General features: G+C 53.0%; 4 protein-coding genes across 4 annotated transcripts; 3 read left to right on the top strand and 1 right to left on the bottom strand.

Moving 5' to 3' along the window:
• The first annotated feature begins 3,369 nt into the window (after nt 1-3,369).
• B0H65DRAFT_246266 (uncharacterized protein) lies at nt 3,370-6,924 on the top strand. Its single transcript, XM_062822401.1, has 2 exons — nt 3,370-3,555; nt 3,624-6,924. The coding sequence occupies exons 1-2, from the start codon at nt 3,460-3,462 to the stop codon at nt 6,645-6,647; spliced, it is 3,120 nt and encodes a 1,039-aa protein (XP_062681136.1). The 5' UTR covers nt 3,370-3,459; the 3' UTR covers nt 6,648-6,924.
• Nucleotides 6,925-7,961: 1,037 nt separating this feature from the next.
• Nucleotides 7,962-9,590, top strand: B0H65DRAFT_471004 (uncharacterized protein). The gene has a single exon (XM_062827071.1). It carries the CDS (start codon nt 8,175-8,177, stop codon nt 9,528-9,530), a length of 1,356 nt encoding a protein of 451 aa, XP_062681135.1. The 5' UTR covers nt 7,962-8,174; the 3' UTR covers nt 9,531-9,590.
• Nucleotides 9,591-9,704: 114 nt separating this feature from the next.
• On the bottom strand, nt 9,705-11,116 carry B0H65DRAFT_471002 (hemerythrin HHE cation binding domain-containing protein). Its single transcript, XM_062827070.1, has 2 exons — nt 10,245-11,116; nt 9,705-10,180 (listed from the first exon to the last, which is right to left on the bottom strand). The coding sequence occupies exons 1-2, from the start codon at nt 10,614-10,616 to the stop codon at nt 9,851-9,853; spliced, it is 702 nt and encodes a 233-aa protein (XP_062681134.1). The 5' UTR covers nt 10,617-11,116; the 3' UTR covers nt 9,705-9,850.
• A 1,138-nt stretch (nt 11,117-12,254) lies between these two features.
• Nucleotides 12,255-14,086, top strand: B0H65DRAFT_246078 (cytochrome P450). Its single transcript, XM_062822399.1, has 2 exons — nt 12,255-12,520; nt 12,571-14,086. Exons 1-2 carry the CDS (start codon nt 12,412-12,414, stop codon nt 13,845-13,847), a joined length of 1,386 nt encoding a protein of 461 aa, XP_062681133.1. The 5' UTR covers nt 12,255-12,411; the 3' UTR covers nt 13,848-14,086.
• Nucleotides 14,087-14,400: the final 314 nt, after the last annotated feature.

The following is a 14,400-nucleotide window of genomic DNA, read 5'->3' as shown; positions in this document are numbered from 1 at the left end:
TCATCAATAGCAGCATCAAAGCTCACCACATCATCCGGCAACTTCTTCAGCTCGCCCAAAAAGCTCGGGGAAACGACAATAACGTTGCCCGCGTTGGGAGTGACGATGCGGAAGAGGCCATGTTTGAACTGTATGTTTTCGCCAATGTTAGCATCCTTTTCTCTCCTTTCCCCCCAGCACTCTTTCCTTTTCCCAGCTTCCTTTTTGTTGCCCGATTCATCCCATCTATTGCCAATACATCCGATTTGATGGTGAGACATACCTTGGTATACCCCTCAACATAAAGATCCTTCGCCTTGGTCAGATACGCCTGTCGCTTCTTCTCATACCCATGGTACTCTTCTCCAACGATCGGGAGGTTAGACAGCGGATTCGGCGCAAAGAAGCGCTGGAAGAGGGCAAAGGCGATGATGGCTGCGATGGAGGGCAGCACAAGTGGGAGGAGTGCTGACGCCGAGTGCGCCAGTTGGGTGAGGGCCATGATGGCTGTTGTTGAGCCTGATCGCTCTCTCGGTCTCACTTCAAGTACCAAGGTAGGGTGAGGTAACAGTGGTGAGAGGACTGGAGGGAGCGAAGGTGAAGAGAATAACTGCCAGTCGTCACTACAGACCAAGTGAGAGACCCCGTGATATATATACCATACCGAGTCCTAGATTGGATCGGATACATGCCCTGTGCAATATATCAATCGGAAGCGACTCCAGCCGAACGAACCAACTCCTGTGTTCCCCCTAGGTGCCTCATTTGAGGTTCCATCTCCAAGCTCCCTGGGGCCTGGGCCGGCTCGGTTCAGCCTGACTAGAGGTGGGGGACCCGGGATTGGCAATGACGATCACCCCGTCGGCTAGTGGGAATGCTCGGTTCTCTTTACCACTGGTCCGAATTGATGGTTACAAAATACCCTGGGATTAACGGATGGATACATTTCATCCGCGTATCTTGATTCTTGAGTCATTGAACGACTGGTGGAAGTTTGAGTGGGCATCGAACATTGTGAAACATCACCGCGTCTTGGCCTCGCCGCCTGGGAACATGGTGTATCCATCCGAAGACTCGGATTCCATAGAGGAAGACAGCAGTCGGTGATAGGCTTCCTCCTTCCATCATGGCCTTGAATATTGACGTTATATTTTTTTTCTTTCTTGATCTGATTATTCGGACTCCAAAGCGGTAGGCAGTTTGCAGTATGGCTTTCTCTTTCCATTGTTCCGTTGTAGGTGGGTGCTGCATATGCCCATCGACGATGATATTAACTCTACCTAGAAGGTAGTATGCACCGCTTTTCTCTCAACTCTGGGTTCTGATCTTGGCAGCTTTGCTGCCTGTGGTTTGTTTTGTTCTAGCCAGCTCACTTCGAACCGCTCGACGTTGTGCTACGGATCTAGATTGCAACTGTAACTGTGAAATTGATGCTAACCGTTTGTAGGATGGCAAGTCGTGAAACGCTCGCATTCGGTCTTGAAATTGATTCGCTCTTCGGTGTCTTGGCTGCTTCTTGTGACTACGGTAGGAATGTTTTTGGCTCAGTATGATTCATTTTGACTTGCCATGACACTTTCTTTCTTCCCAGCTCAAGTCGTCCAAGGTGAACAGGTGGACAGGCGAACAACGCGCAGGTACGACCTTCCACCACAGCGGCGGAACACCACATACAGCAAATGTCATCATCCATCACTAAAATTTGATGCCGGTGAGAAAACGCCGATGAACACCAGCGAATGTCACATGCCGTTTGGGAGTAAGATCTCTTTTGGATTGAGTGGGCGATGTGGTCCGTGATCCGTCTAGGAGCGTGGGTTCAAATCCACGTGTAGAGACGGGCATGATGTAGGCAGAATGTAGGCAAGAGGTAGGTACATGTAGGTAGGGAGGGCCGGGAATCTGGTTCGTTCGGGTACTGTCCGGGCCCGTCCAGTGCTCCGCCGCCCGGAACCTCCAGGCATTGACAACGGACGAACTCGGACGGAAACTGTGCTAACGGCAGGTGCCTTGGCAAACGGGCATCGATATGTCCGGATCCGAGGAAGGAACGTATGAGAGGGAGGAAAGAAACAGATTGGAAGAATGTGGAAGGTGAATTGGGGAAAATTGACGGGTGGTTGCGTTCCACGAGGCGGGGAGGTGGGGGCACAGTGCATGATGTTTAAATGCATGACCGTTGGTACCACTGCACCAGTAAAACTTGTTAGTACCTGCAGCATCGAAATCATGAACCCTTTGTGTGGAAGTGGGTGGCCCATCCTCGACACACCTGGCTAAACAGTTTTCCTTGTATTCACACATTTGGTCTCCCTTTTCGGATCTCAAGATATAATGTTCTCCCCGGGCAGTTTTGGGGCAGTCAATGGTTTCCAGGTTGTTACAGAGCAATAGGGTCATTGTTACCACGTATGTTACCGTACTTTACAAGGCCTCCATTGACGACAAAAAGAAAGAGTGCCCCTCGCCAACTGGAAGGAGGCTTGTAGGCTCCATGTGGATATCAGCACACAGATAACTGACATGCACTTGGCTCGGGCTGAATAGACGGGGAGGCATCACGGACGAGAAAGGGAGACTGATGAGAATGCACTCCATGTCGCGACAGGAACATCAGGCTCAGAGGCTGAGCAAGCAGGAACATGAGGACAGAAGGTGCCTCTGCCTACCTACGATCGGACTCATTACATCTCAAGCTATTATATATTTACCTATCTGACCCTTGCGATCATCTTCCAATTTTCCAGGTCGGACTCGTTCTTCATGTTCTTGGCCAGCTTGAGGCCACATTGAAGCAATCTTGTCGATTCCCGTCCGTCACTACAATCACTACAATCATTGACTTTGGTCTTTTGGTTTGAGCATCTTTCGAGCATCTTTTGAACTGGGCACACCCCAAGTTCTCATATCCTTCGCTACAGGTAACTATAACAACAACTTCCCGGGCAGGTTCTGACGGAGAGATTAGTTACTCAAGAGGGTACTGAAACATACCTCTACTTATATACAGACACAGTGTGAGATAGCAGCCCCAACCCCTCGCATTCGGATCCTCTTTTCAGTGGTTCAAACACCGCGACACGAACGACGCACGTCCCACGTTCCCACCTCCACGCAGTTCAGTTCGTCGCTCACCTCCTTTCTCCATCTCGCTTTCGCTTTCGCTTTCTTTCAGGTTTTTCGACACATGCTCACCTACGGCCACCACTCTTAGCAGGACATCCCGGACACCCAGACACCACCCTGACACCACTCGGACATCAAGCCAGACCGCAATAGGTTACGACAGAACGGCGTAACGACAATACGTTCCTTACCGACGAGAGGAATCGATCCGAGAGGTTCGCACGGGCAGAACGATACCGATCTGCTGGACGACAGATACGAGACGATTACAGACCGTCGTCATACCCTGTCCGAATACGAATTACACCGTGTTTCACCTACCGCTTTGGGACAGTTCGATAGGTAGAGGTACCAATGCCAGGGCGTCTGGGAGCTCGTCACCGTGGGCCGCGTCTGGGATACACCAAGTCTCGTACCGGCTGCTTGAGATGTAAACAACGCCGAGTCAAAGTATACATTATTACCCCAGTTGTCCTTTTCTTTCACGTGTGCATGATACTGACATTCCCCTCACCTAGTGTGACGAGAATAAACCTTGTAAGGCGTGCCAACGTCACGGCGTCCTATGTAGTTTGGTAATGGCGGGAGAAACGGGAGCTAGCGGCTCTACAGCCGGGCCAAACTCAACCGGCTCTACGTCCTGGCGGGCCGGCTCCGGCTCCGGCTCCGGCTCCGGGCCCGGCACTATTCCAACAACCGGCAGCGGCGGCACCTCTAGTCTTATTGCCCCATTCAACACCGGCCCCACTTCTGGCCCCGGATTCCGCCCTATATCCGGCCCTATATCCGGCCCCCTTAATCCTTTCCGCCCAATAACCGGCAGCGCTAGCAATCCTATCGGCCCATCCGGCACCGGTCCCGCCTCTGGCTCCGGGCCTGGCTCCGGTCAAAATTTCCTCCCAATATCCGGCACCGCTCCCGCCTATGGATCTGGGTCTGGCCCCGGGTCCGGCTGCGGTCGAACTATCCTCCCCATACCCGGCACCGCTCCCGCCTCTGGCCCCGGCTCCTTTCTTCCACAAACCGGCAGCGCTGGCAACCCTTTCACCCCAGCCTCCAGCGCTTACTCAAAGTCCCCAGCAGGATTCCATCAGGCTTTCGGATCCGGGATACATATGAGCAATCAAGACAGCCGCCACTCTTCCGCTTCAGCATCTCATGACGAGACAAACTTCAACGCCCTCCCTACAGCCAACCGTCACACCCCCATGGCTATCCAATCGCTCACCAACCCTCCATACCCAACTCCTCCATCGGTCGAGGTCACTGGCCCCTCCCCAGCCGGTTTATACTCACCCACAAGCCCTGCATGGCAATTGCCCCTTCCAAATAACTTCCCAGGAACCAGTTCCCACCTCTCAGCCGGCGCTTCTCAATCCCCAACCCCTCAATCTCGCTCCCGCCATCCCTACCCCTTGCGGCCGAGTCCCATGTCAACTGAACCATCCAAGAGAAATACTCCCGACGATCCCTTCCCCTACCTTACCCAAGCTCTCACAAATCCCAAATTCAGGTTTCTCGACTCCCCCTCCGACTCGGATCTCGCCTCCCAGGTCTTTGCGGCTCCGGACTTCGAACTCTTTGACCACTACGTCGACATCACTTACGGAACTTTAACACGAGGAGTACACGAACACATCTGGAAGATCGAAGTGCCCAAGCTAGCCTTTTCACACCCATTTTTGATGCACAACCTCCTGTCCACTGCTGCTTTCTACCTAGCGTATACGGAACAGGATGAAGAAAAAAGGAAGAAGTGGGCTACCGACGGCAGTAAACATTTCAACTTGGCGGTAACAGGAATGAGGGAAGTCCTGCGCAAGGAGGGCGTCACGCCGGAAAACTGCCATGCCGTTTTCGCTTCCAGTTCGCTGTTGTTCATTGGAGATTTAGCGGACAAGGGGCCGTTTTTCAATCCGGCCGACGACATCGCACAAGGAGTAACAAAATGCCCTCTGATCGACGAGTTGCTAGGTGTTTTTCGCGTGGTCAAAGGTATCGGTGGTATCGTTGGTGCCCAGGAAGCCCTCCTCCGCGAGGGCCCTGTGGGCGGGCTGTTCAATGCTGAACCCAGTGGGGAAGATCACCCTAACATGGAAAGACTGCTGATGCAGCTCAAGGGACTGTACCAGCGTGTTGCGAGTATTACATCCAGGCGTCCTGGAGTCTTTCTTCCCCCTACAAAACTTGAGGATACCCCACGGCCGAGCAACCTCCCAAAGGAAAACCAAACTATCCTAAGCGAGATCACAGCCATGGAGGATTCTATTCAATTTGCATTGACCAAGTCCAAAACACCTGAGCAATCAATCATTGCGGTTTGGCCGATCAACATGACTGATGACTTTATGAGGTTGTTGCAAAAGTCGAATGTGCCTCCACAACAACATGCACCACAGCCATCCACTTCCGCCTCCAGCTCTTCCACATTGCCACCGCCAGGGGGACGGAACCCGATCGCGTTGGCTTTGCTAGGATATTATTGCTGCGTCATGAAGGAGACGGAGCGTGAGTGCTGGTTCACCAAGGGTTGGGCGGAGGCAGTGATCAAGGAGGTAATAGCCGAGTTGGAGGAGATGGCAGGGGTGACTACCAATACCTCTGGGAACGGGAGCGGGAGCACAGCGTCGGAGGTTCAGGGAGGGCATCACGACCAGGGCCAGACGATGGTTAACAGACCAGTATGGAGGGAGTGGGCGAGGAGAGAGTGGTTGGAGGATGCGAAGTGGGCCAGGAAGTGGATTATGACAAAGCAAGAGGAAATGCCCAAGCCAACAACATTCTCGGAGGACCCTATGGCGGACATGGATGCCACTTTGATGTCAACTCAAGGTCAGCGACCGGGCGCGGATGCCCCCAAGGTCACAAAGGGGAGCGTGGGGAGTAGCCAAGCAGGCAGGAATCAATGGAGTCGCCAATGGGCCACTATGATGGATACTCAGGGTCAGCAACCGGGCGCGGATGCCACTATGATGGATACTCAGGGTCAGCAACTGGGCGCGGATGCCCCTATGATGGAAAGTCAAGGTCAGCAACAGGATGCCCCTGTGATAGAAACTCAAGGTCAACAACCGGGCGTGCCCGAACCCGCGCCAACAACATCCTCGGATCATTCGGATGTCCCTATGACGGGAACCCAAGGTCAGCAACCGGGCGCCGACGCCCCTGTGACGGATACTCAGGGTCAGCAACCGGGCGCCGACGCCCCTGTGACGGATACTCAGGGTCAGCAACCGGGCGCGGATGCCACTATGATGGATACTCAGGGTCAGCAACCGGGCGCGGATGCCCCTATGATGGAAAGTCAAGGTCAGCAACAGGATGCCCCTGTGATAGAAACTCAAGGTCAACAACCGGGCGTGCCCAAACCCGCGCCAACAACAACCTCGGATGTCCCTATGACGGGAACTCAAGGTCAACAACCGGGCGTGCCCGAACCCGCGCCAACAACATCCTCGCATTCCTCGGATGTCCCTATGACAGGAACCCAAGGTCAGCAACCGGGCGTACCCGAAGCGCAGGCAGCCACGGGGGCGTCGTAGGAGAACGTCGGTACTGCTACCCCTGCGGAAGAGGCAAGAAACTATTTGGACAGATGGTTTGATATGGATGCCTATATTATGGCAACTCAAGGTCAACCACCGGGCGTGTCCGAAGCGCAGGCATTCACGGGGGTGTCGAAGGAGAACGTCAGTAATACCGCTGCTTCTTCCCCTGTGGAAGAAGAGGCAAGAACCGCTTTGGACAGAATGTCTTTGTCGCCCCCTGATCATCCTCCAGCCCAGCATCCCCCTACTGTCAATGAGCCTGAGCGTGCGGCCCGTAAAATGGACGTTGGCGAGGATTATGACGATACCTACTAGCGGAGAGGAGGATAAGAAGGGCGGTATCATTCCCGGTCCTTCGTCCGGATCCGGCCCTGCAGTAAACGAGTTTAAGAACGGAGCCTCGACGAGCGGCAGCTTCAACGGCATTATAGGACAAAAGTCAGAAAGTAACTGATTACGTTATCGATACTGTCAATGTCATGATGGTATTCTTTATGGGTGGGAATTTACGTCGACTTGTTTGTTTCATCTGGTCCGAGACAGTAGCCTACCATATCACCCACATGATGATGGAGACTGGGACACGAAAAGCTAAACACCTCATGGGGCGAATTGCCCGATCCCCTTTGGACTGAATGTTTTTGGATACCTCTTCCGATGAGGATATGATAGATGAAGGCACGGTGATGGAGGAGGATGAGGATGACATCGATAACCTCTATAATGTGTGGCTACACGATTGATGGGGGATAAAGGTGTACATCTCTGAAAGGGAGAACGTACCAGAGCGTGTAGGAAGGGGAAACGGCAACATGAAAGCAAAAAGAAGCGTTTGTTTCGATTACATTGGCATTGTTAGAGCACAGCGTTAAGAGCATCAGGACAAGGGAAGACAAAATACACGGGTTTACCTACTTAATCAATAGTCCATAATTATCTTATAGCAGCAATACAAGAAAGTAGATCATCAAAGGTAATCATTTCCCTTTGATTTTGCCTCCATTTCACATCTAGACTTCTAACGGCATCTCATCGCCGAAGATCTGATGATAAAACCGCCACCGTTTCGTCCGGCGGTCCCTTCTGGAGAGGGGGCCTAGCTTCTCTCGAAGGAATACCTAGACTACCTCTTATCCCAGAAGATCTGATACCGTTCTACATGTCACTCACCATGATTGGCGATAAGGATGGCGCAGAGTGCGGGGAGATCATGGGCGTTCCCAAAAAGGAAACAAAGTCCCGACGTCGGCGTGATAAGCTGATAAGGCCTCGATCGTCTTACAAGAACAACACCCCAACCAAGGAAGGACGGGACTCGACTTCGAATGCAAGTGATGCAATTCTGTTTCCGTGTTGGTCGTACAAGTTCGCTGATAAGATAGGGATTGGTCGTGCAAAGAGGGAACTTGCATCATGTGCATGCTGTGATATAAGACTTGTGCCCCCCATCTCCCGTTATAAGCACTTACTTGGTGTAAGCTGTGATATCAGAGGTTTTGATCACATCAACAAACACCGAACATGGACTCGATAATCACCAACCACACAACCGCCCCTTCAGGGTCCGGAACCGACACATCCAAACTCAACCAACTCCTCGACACTCTGCACTCGTACCGTCCAACCCCGCAACAAAACCTCTACCTCATCGCCTTCCTTTTCCCCTCCATCTTGCTCTACCTCATCAACAACCGCTACCAGAAACAAAAACAACGACAAAAACACCTTTCCCTTTCTTCCAAGCCCACCACCACCTCCACAGAAAAACAACAAGTCCTCAAAGACCGCCGCGAACCGGGTAAATGGCCTCCCTCCTCTTACGTCTTCCCCACCCCGCCTCCCTACCCCGACTGGTCCCTCACAGAAACCAAAGCGCTCCCCTACCGCCCCTTCCGCTACGGCCCCGTCTACCACACCACCATGGGCCTGCGCACCGTGCAGCCGGAAAACTGGATCGAGCTGGATAACCAGTACCCCAAGTACCACTCGGATAAAGCAGCCAGGATTGCGGAGAGGGGGGATAAAGTTATCATGGTTGCGCCTGAGGCTGCGGAGGCGGCTGTGGAACTTCTGCAAGAGTTGGTCGAGTATTTACCGGAGCGGTATCCGAGTTTGTTTCGCCGGACGGAAAAGGGGGGGATCGATAACCTCTGGTCTGGGGAATCGTTTGATGATATTTCTGGGTTAACTGGCACAGGCGAGAAGGCGGTAGAAGAGGGTCGCAAAGTGATGGAGATCGCCGCCCGTTTAATCCAAGATGATCTTGCCTTGATGGTGGAACGGCCAGACGACCAGTACTACCTCCTCGCCGGCGCGGTGTTATTGCCAGGTTTCTGGCGCCTGACGGACAAATTCGGCATGTCGCTGGCGGAACTGCACACTTCGGGGGACGTGCCGCAGTACAAGGAGAAGCTGCACAAGGGCATGTATAACCTCTTTCGGAGGCTGCGGCCGGAGCAGATGGTGGGGAGGAACAATTACTTTATTCAGGTGGACGACTCGCTGGCTTGGTCGTGGAGTATTGGGTCGGAGGATGATACGGAGACGAGCTGGTCGACGGCGGAGAAGAATAGGGCTATTGACCACCATTATTTTAGGAGTGAGAGGCAGACGTTGAGGAGACTGCCGAAGACGGGGGCGGTGTGCTTTACGATTAGGACGTACTTTGAGCCGATCAAGGCGATTGCTGAGGAGGATTATGTACCGGGAAGGCTGGCGAGTGCGGTGAGGAGTTGGGGGGATGATGTGGCCAAGTATAAGGGGAAGGAGAGGTACGGAGAGGTGTTGTTGGAGTTTTTGGATAAGAAGCATCAGGAGCAGGTGGAACGGGGGCTAGATCTGAGTAGAGAGGATGAGTGCAGGGCGTATCCGTTCTAGAAAGTGGTTGATGTTCGGGTTGGTATCTTGATAGTGTGTGAATTTACTTCTTTATGTCCGTAATCGGTGCGAACATTGGCTGTGATCGTCTCGAGCGAAGCGAGGTCCCTCCCCGGATGGGGCCGCCGGGGGCAAAACTGCGACTTCTAGATGCCGAATACAGTGAGTAAACCTTTCATTCATACCTTATTTATTGCTCCCAGGCACCCAATCCATTGTTTGTATGTTTCTTCAATTCATCACATCATTATCATTATTCATACAAGTGCAGTGCACAGATCCTGCTTGTTATTCTCCCATTCTTCCACCTCATCAGCGGTTTAAGCCTTCATATCCTCCTTGGGGAACTTCTTGAACATATCCATCAACTTGTCCAACGGGGTGGCCAGCATACCAGCCGCGGTTTCATAGGGAGGCTTGTTAGGAGCGCTGGGGTGGCTCTGTGTAGGCACAAAGTGCTTGGTGGTGCTGAAGCTGGAGGCCAGCTTGCCCGAGTAGGCCTCGTCAATATGCTGCTCGAGAGCGGGCAAATCCTCGCGTTCTTCCTCCTTGATGTGCTGGGAGAGATTATCCCAGAGCTTGTCGAGGGTGGGGCGGAAGTCGGGAGATGAGGGAGTCATCTTCTGGAACTCGTAAAGGAGGTTCTTGACCTGTTTTTGGGAAGAAATTAGCCGGTGCCGGTAACATATGAGGAAGAACGGGGTGGAGGCGTACCCTCTGATGCTCGGCACGGTCCTTTTCGGCCATCTGCAAGCCGTTGGGAACAAACTTCTCGAAGGCAGGGTAGACGACAATCTCCTCGGCGATGGAGTGGCGGGCAAGCTCCCAGATGAACTGGTTCTGCCATCGAACTTTGGTGTCGTCATCCTTGGCAGCGATGATGTTCTTGTACTGCTGCTCGAGCTCAGCGTGGTCGTGCTTGATGCGGTCTGAGACCCTGACGCCGGAGGAGCCGGAGGAGCTGGAGATGGCGCGGACGTCGATGGGCTGGACGAAGCGTGGGGTTGCCAGGGCAGGGCGGACAGCGCTGTTGGCGATGCTTCTGGGGACCTGTCTAAAGCCGGTGTGGGTAGCGAGGCGATACATGTTGGTGGGTTTCGTGATGGTGACGAGCTTCTTGGTGGTGGTGTTGTCGTTGGGATGGTTCAACTGTGGGACTCGAGGGAAGGTGGTTGTTTATATTCCCTCGGTATCAAGTGTCAACTGCTGTCACTGCATGGCCAGACCGACTGCAAAGGACTGCATAATGAGTTCATGACAGCTCCATGATGCACTTTCGGCGCAAGTTGTCTCGATAGTACACGAACTGAGAAGCTACAATCGTCATTCATATGTAAATGGCTTACAATGATTGGGCCGGAGCTTTTCGTACGACCAACACTCCTCACGTGTTTGGGAAGGAGCACCATGTCTTTGTCAAATGTCCAGGGACGGTGACGGGCCATTGGGAAGGAACTCAGGAAGGTAAGTATTCAACGCGGCGAGTTATGGACTGTGTTTTTCGTTGGTGTTGCTACCTCTAAGTGGTGATGCTTTCTCCAATTATCAGTTACGTCATTGTCTTTCCCATGTCTTGGCATTTGGGCTGCTCCCCTGATTGACCTCATTGGCGTTTCTGGGGAAAGCGAAGATCCGGGGAAATGGCGACCATTCAGCAAACAATGCCAATGATTCTTACTCTGTACACTTCGTTTCAGAGGGTTAACGTTAATGCCACGGCAGTTGGGTATTTGTGGTGTGCTGACCCGGTGTCATGGCCCTTCCAGCATCCAGACAGGAGGACCTTGATGGTCAAGGATGGTCTGTGCGTTCTCCAACACCAACTTTCTTGAACGAACTCATGGGCGCGGACAATGCTCGCCAGCTTCATGAACGATGAAAACCCCGTCTTTCTCTGGAGGGCAATGAGTTTCTTGGTACCTGAAGACTGAATTCAAAACTGGTTGAAAAGCAGCATCTCAGAAGGGGCCGAATCCAACATCACCACATTATACTCGAGCCTATGCAGTTAGCATCGTCGAGCACAGACCGTCCCAGCCTTTTCAGATCCTTGCCTGCTCCGCTGTATTTTCTCCAAATTCCGTCACCACAGCAATCTTTCCAATCGTCAATACAACGTCAGATCTTCTCCCACCTTTTCCCCCTCCATGGATACTAAATGACGACGGGGACTGCATCAGCATAGGTAGCACCGCAATGGACCAAATCTACCAACTTCATTCCTTCATTTGCTTCGTCTACCCTCGACCGCATCACCGGTGACACCATGCTGTTCCTCCATTGCCTAGGAGCTAGTTGAGCTTTGAAGCTAGCAGACGCCAGCAGCAGCCACTTTTCAGCTCTCAACAATTGCATCTCCAAGCTCCACGATTCTCTTCAGCTTTGCCCTTTCTGGATAGCTTTGGGCCTGCACCATCTTCGACCGCCTCCAGAGCCCCAATCATTCCGATCGCCAGATGCACACTAACAAGTTTCCCATTGGTCGCCATGTCGTCGATCACCCGCCCTTTGGATGTTTTTCTGACCCTAACCAGCAATCGACTGGAGCTACGAGCTACGAGATGCATGTTTCAACACATCACTGCGCTACACGACGTCGAACCCTCCGAGTTATCATCATTCCGAGGAACACGATTGGCTTAGAGACAAGGACAAGGGGATACAATGTCTCAGAGTTTGCGCAATGGCGGGTCGAAAAGAGGGAAAAGAGGCAGGAAAAACCTGTGTCACTGGAATGATGGACGGGGTGGATTGACGTGGTCGGCAAGAGAAGACGTATAATGGCGGAGGCTGCACCTCTTCAGCTTCTGTCCCCGTTCTCTTCTCTTCAGCTTTTGCATTGCTGTAGTGCCGGAGACCCTCAGATACCCCGATCACCACAATGTCGACTCCAATTCCACGACCACCAGGAATCCCAGTGCTGGGAAACGTCTTTGACATCACACCTAGCAACACATGGTGGTCCCTCAAGGCATTGGCAGAGAAATATGGTAAGTCCCACCGTCCAGACGTCGATAGTTATACCAGCTAACACCTTCAGGCGAAATCTTCCAGGTCAAGATCCTCGGCAAGACCATCGTCTTCGTCGCCAGCGCCGCCCTCGCCGAAGAAATCTGCGATGAACAACGCTTCCAGAAATACGTAGGCGGTCCCATCGTCGAGATCCGCGCTTTGGTCCACGATGCCCTCTTCACAGCCTACGACCACGAACAAAGCTGGGGAATCCATCACCGAATCATCGCTCCCCTCCTCACCCCTCAAGCCGTCTCAGGCTACACCGACGACATCAACCTCTGCGCAACCGAGGTCATCCAAAAATGGGCATCCCTCGGTGACAACAACGTCCTCGAGCCTCTCGTCGACCTCAACCTCGTCAACCTCGAAGCCACATCCCTCACCCTCTTCAGCCAAAAACTCAATTGCATCCAAGCCGGCGGCCATCCCGTCATCCAAGGCATGGAAGATGCCGTCTCCGAAGCCATCATGCGCCCAACTCGCCCCGGTCTCGTCAACTGGCTCCTCTACTCCTCCAAGTTCAAGAAAGCCATCAAGACTCTACGAACCTGGGGCGCGGACACTCTCAAATACCGTCAAGAAAACCCCACAGACAAGCACGACATGCTTTGGGCCTTCATGAACGCCAAAGACCCCGAAACCGGAAAGGGTCTCTCCGAGTCCGAAGTCATCGACGAAATCGTCACCATGCCCATCGGCTCCGCCACCGCGCCCTGCGCCGTAACCGCCACCATCTACTACCTGCTCCAAAACCCAGAAGTCGTCACCAAAGCCCGCGAAGAACTCGACCGCGTCATTGGCACCGGCCCTCTCAAGGACGAGCACCTCTCCCAACTCCCCTACATCGAAGGCATCACCCGCGAAACCCTCCGTCTCTCGTGCGCCGCACCAGGCTTCAACATCGAGCCCATCCCCCGCCAAAACAAAGCCGACAAGTCCCCCATCCTCCTCCAAGGAGGCAAGTACCAAGTCGCCCACGACCAAAAGCTCATCATCGTCCTAGCGGGCGTCAACCGCGACCCAGCCGTGTTTGAGGATCCCCTGGCGTTCAAGCCCGAGAGGATGATGGGCGACGAGTTTGACCGGTTGCCCAAGGGTGTGAAGAAGTGGTTCGGTAATGGCAAGAGGGAGTGTATCGGCAAGGAGTGGGCCAAGAATTTCTTGAAGATTGTAACGGCGAGACTGATACATGAGGTCGACTTTGAGGTGGCGGATGAGGGGTATGAGTATAGGCAGGATGGCTGGTTCCAGATCAGGCCGGTTGGGTTTAAGGTGAGGGTTAAGCCGAGGGTGATGGCCTAGGGTGATGATGGCCTGAAAGCCTGGGAGGTATATGAGAAGGGGTCATGGAAGTGGAAGTGGAAGTGGAAGTGGAACGTGTAACGGGTTTGCTTGTTAGTTGAATTTGGAATACCATTTGGCGTTTGTTTTGGAGATGTTTACGTGCTTGCTCCTTTCAGTTCCTTCTGGTGCTGTGGTTCGATATCATCCGAACCAACAAGATCATGACGCTCGTTCCCATTATGAAATTTAACACTTTTGCTGGGCGGACATTAGGTGCCTACCTACCTCTAAACTCCTACCTATCCAATGACGTGCCTTCAGATTGATGACCAAGGCAGGCAATTCCTGCAAACAAACTGTTCTTATCTCTCGTCGCAAGTCTCCAACAAGTAAGGTATCCTACATCAGAATTTGGGTGGCCTTTGTTACCTTGGCTGCCAGTATTTCGGGTACACTTCGTTGGCTTCGACATCACCTCCTTCTCACTCTGACTGAGGTGAACTTCCCAAGTTAAGGTACTTCTATAACTCCATGCTATACCTCCCACCAGGCAAGTGACCCATCCATCTGC

This window comes from Neurospora tetraspora (genome assembly GCF_033439725.1).
Source record: "Neurospora tetraspora strain CBS 560.94 chromosome Unknown B0H65scaffold_5, whole genome shotgun sequence".
Lineage (NCBI taxonomy): Eukaryota > Fungi > Ascomycota > Sordariomycetes > Sordariales > Sordariaceae > Neurospora > Neurospora tetraspora.
This window is presented reverse-complemented; position numbering and strand designations above follow the sequence as displayed.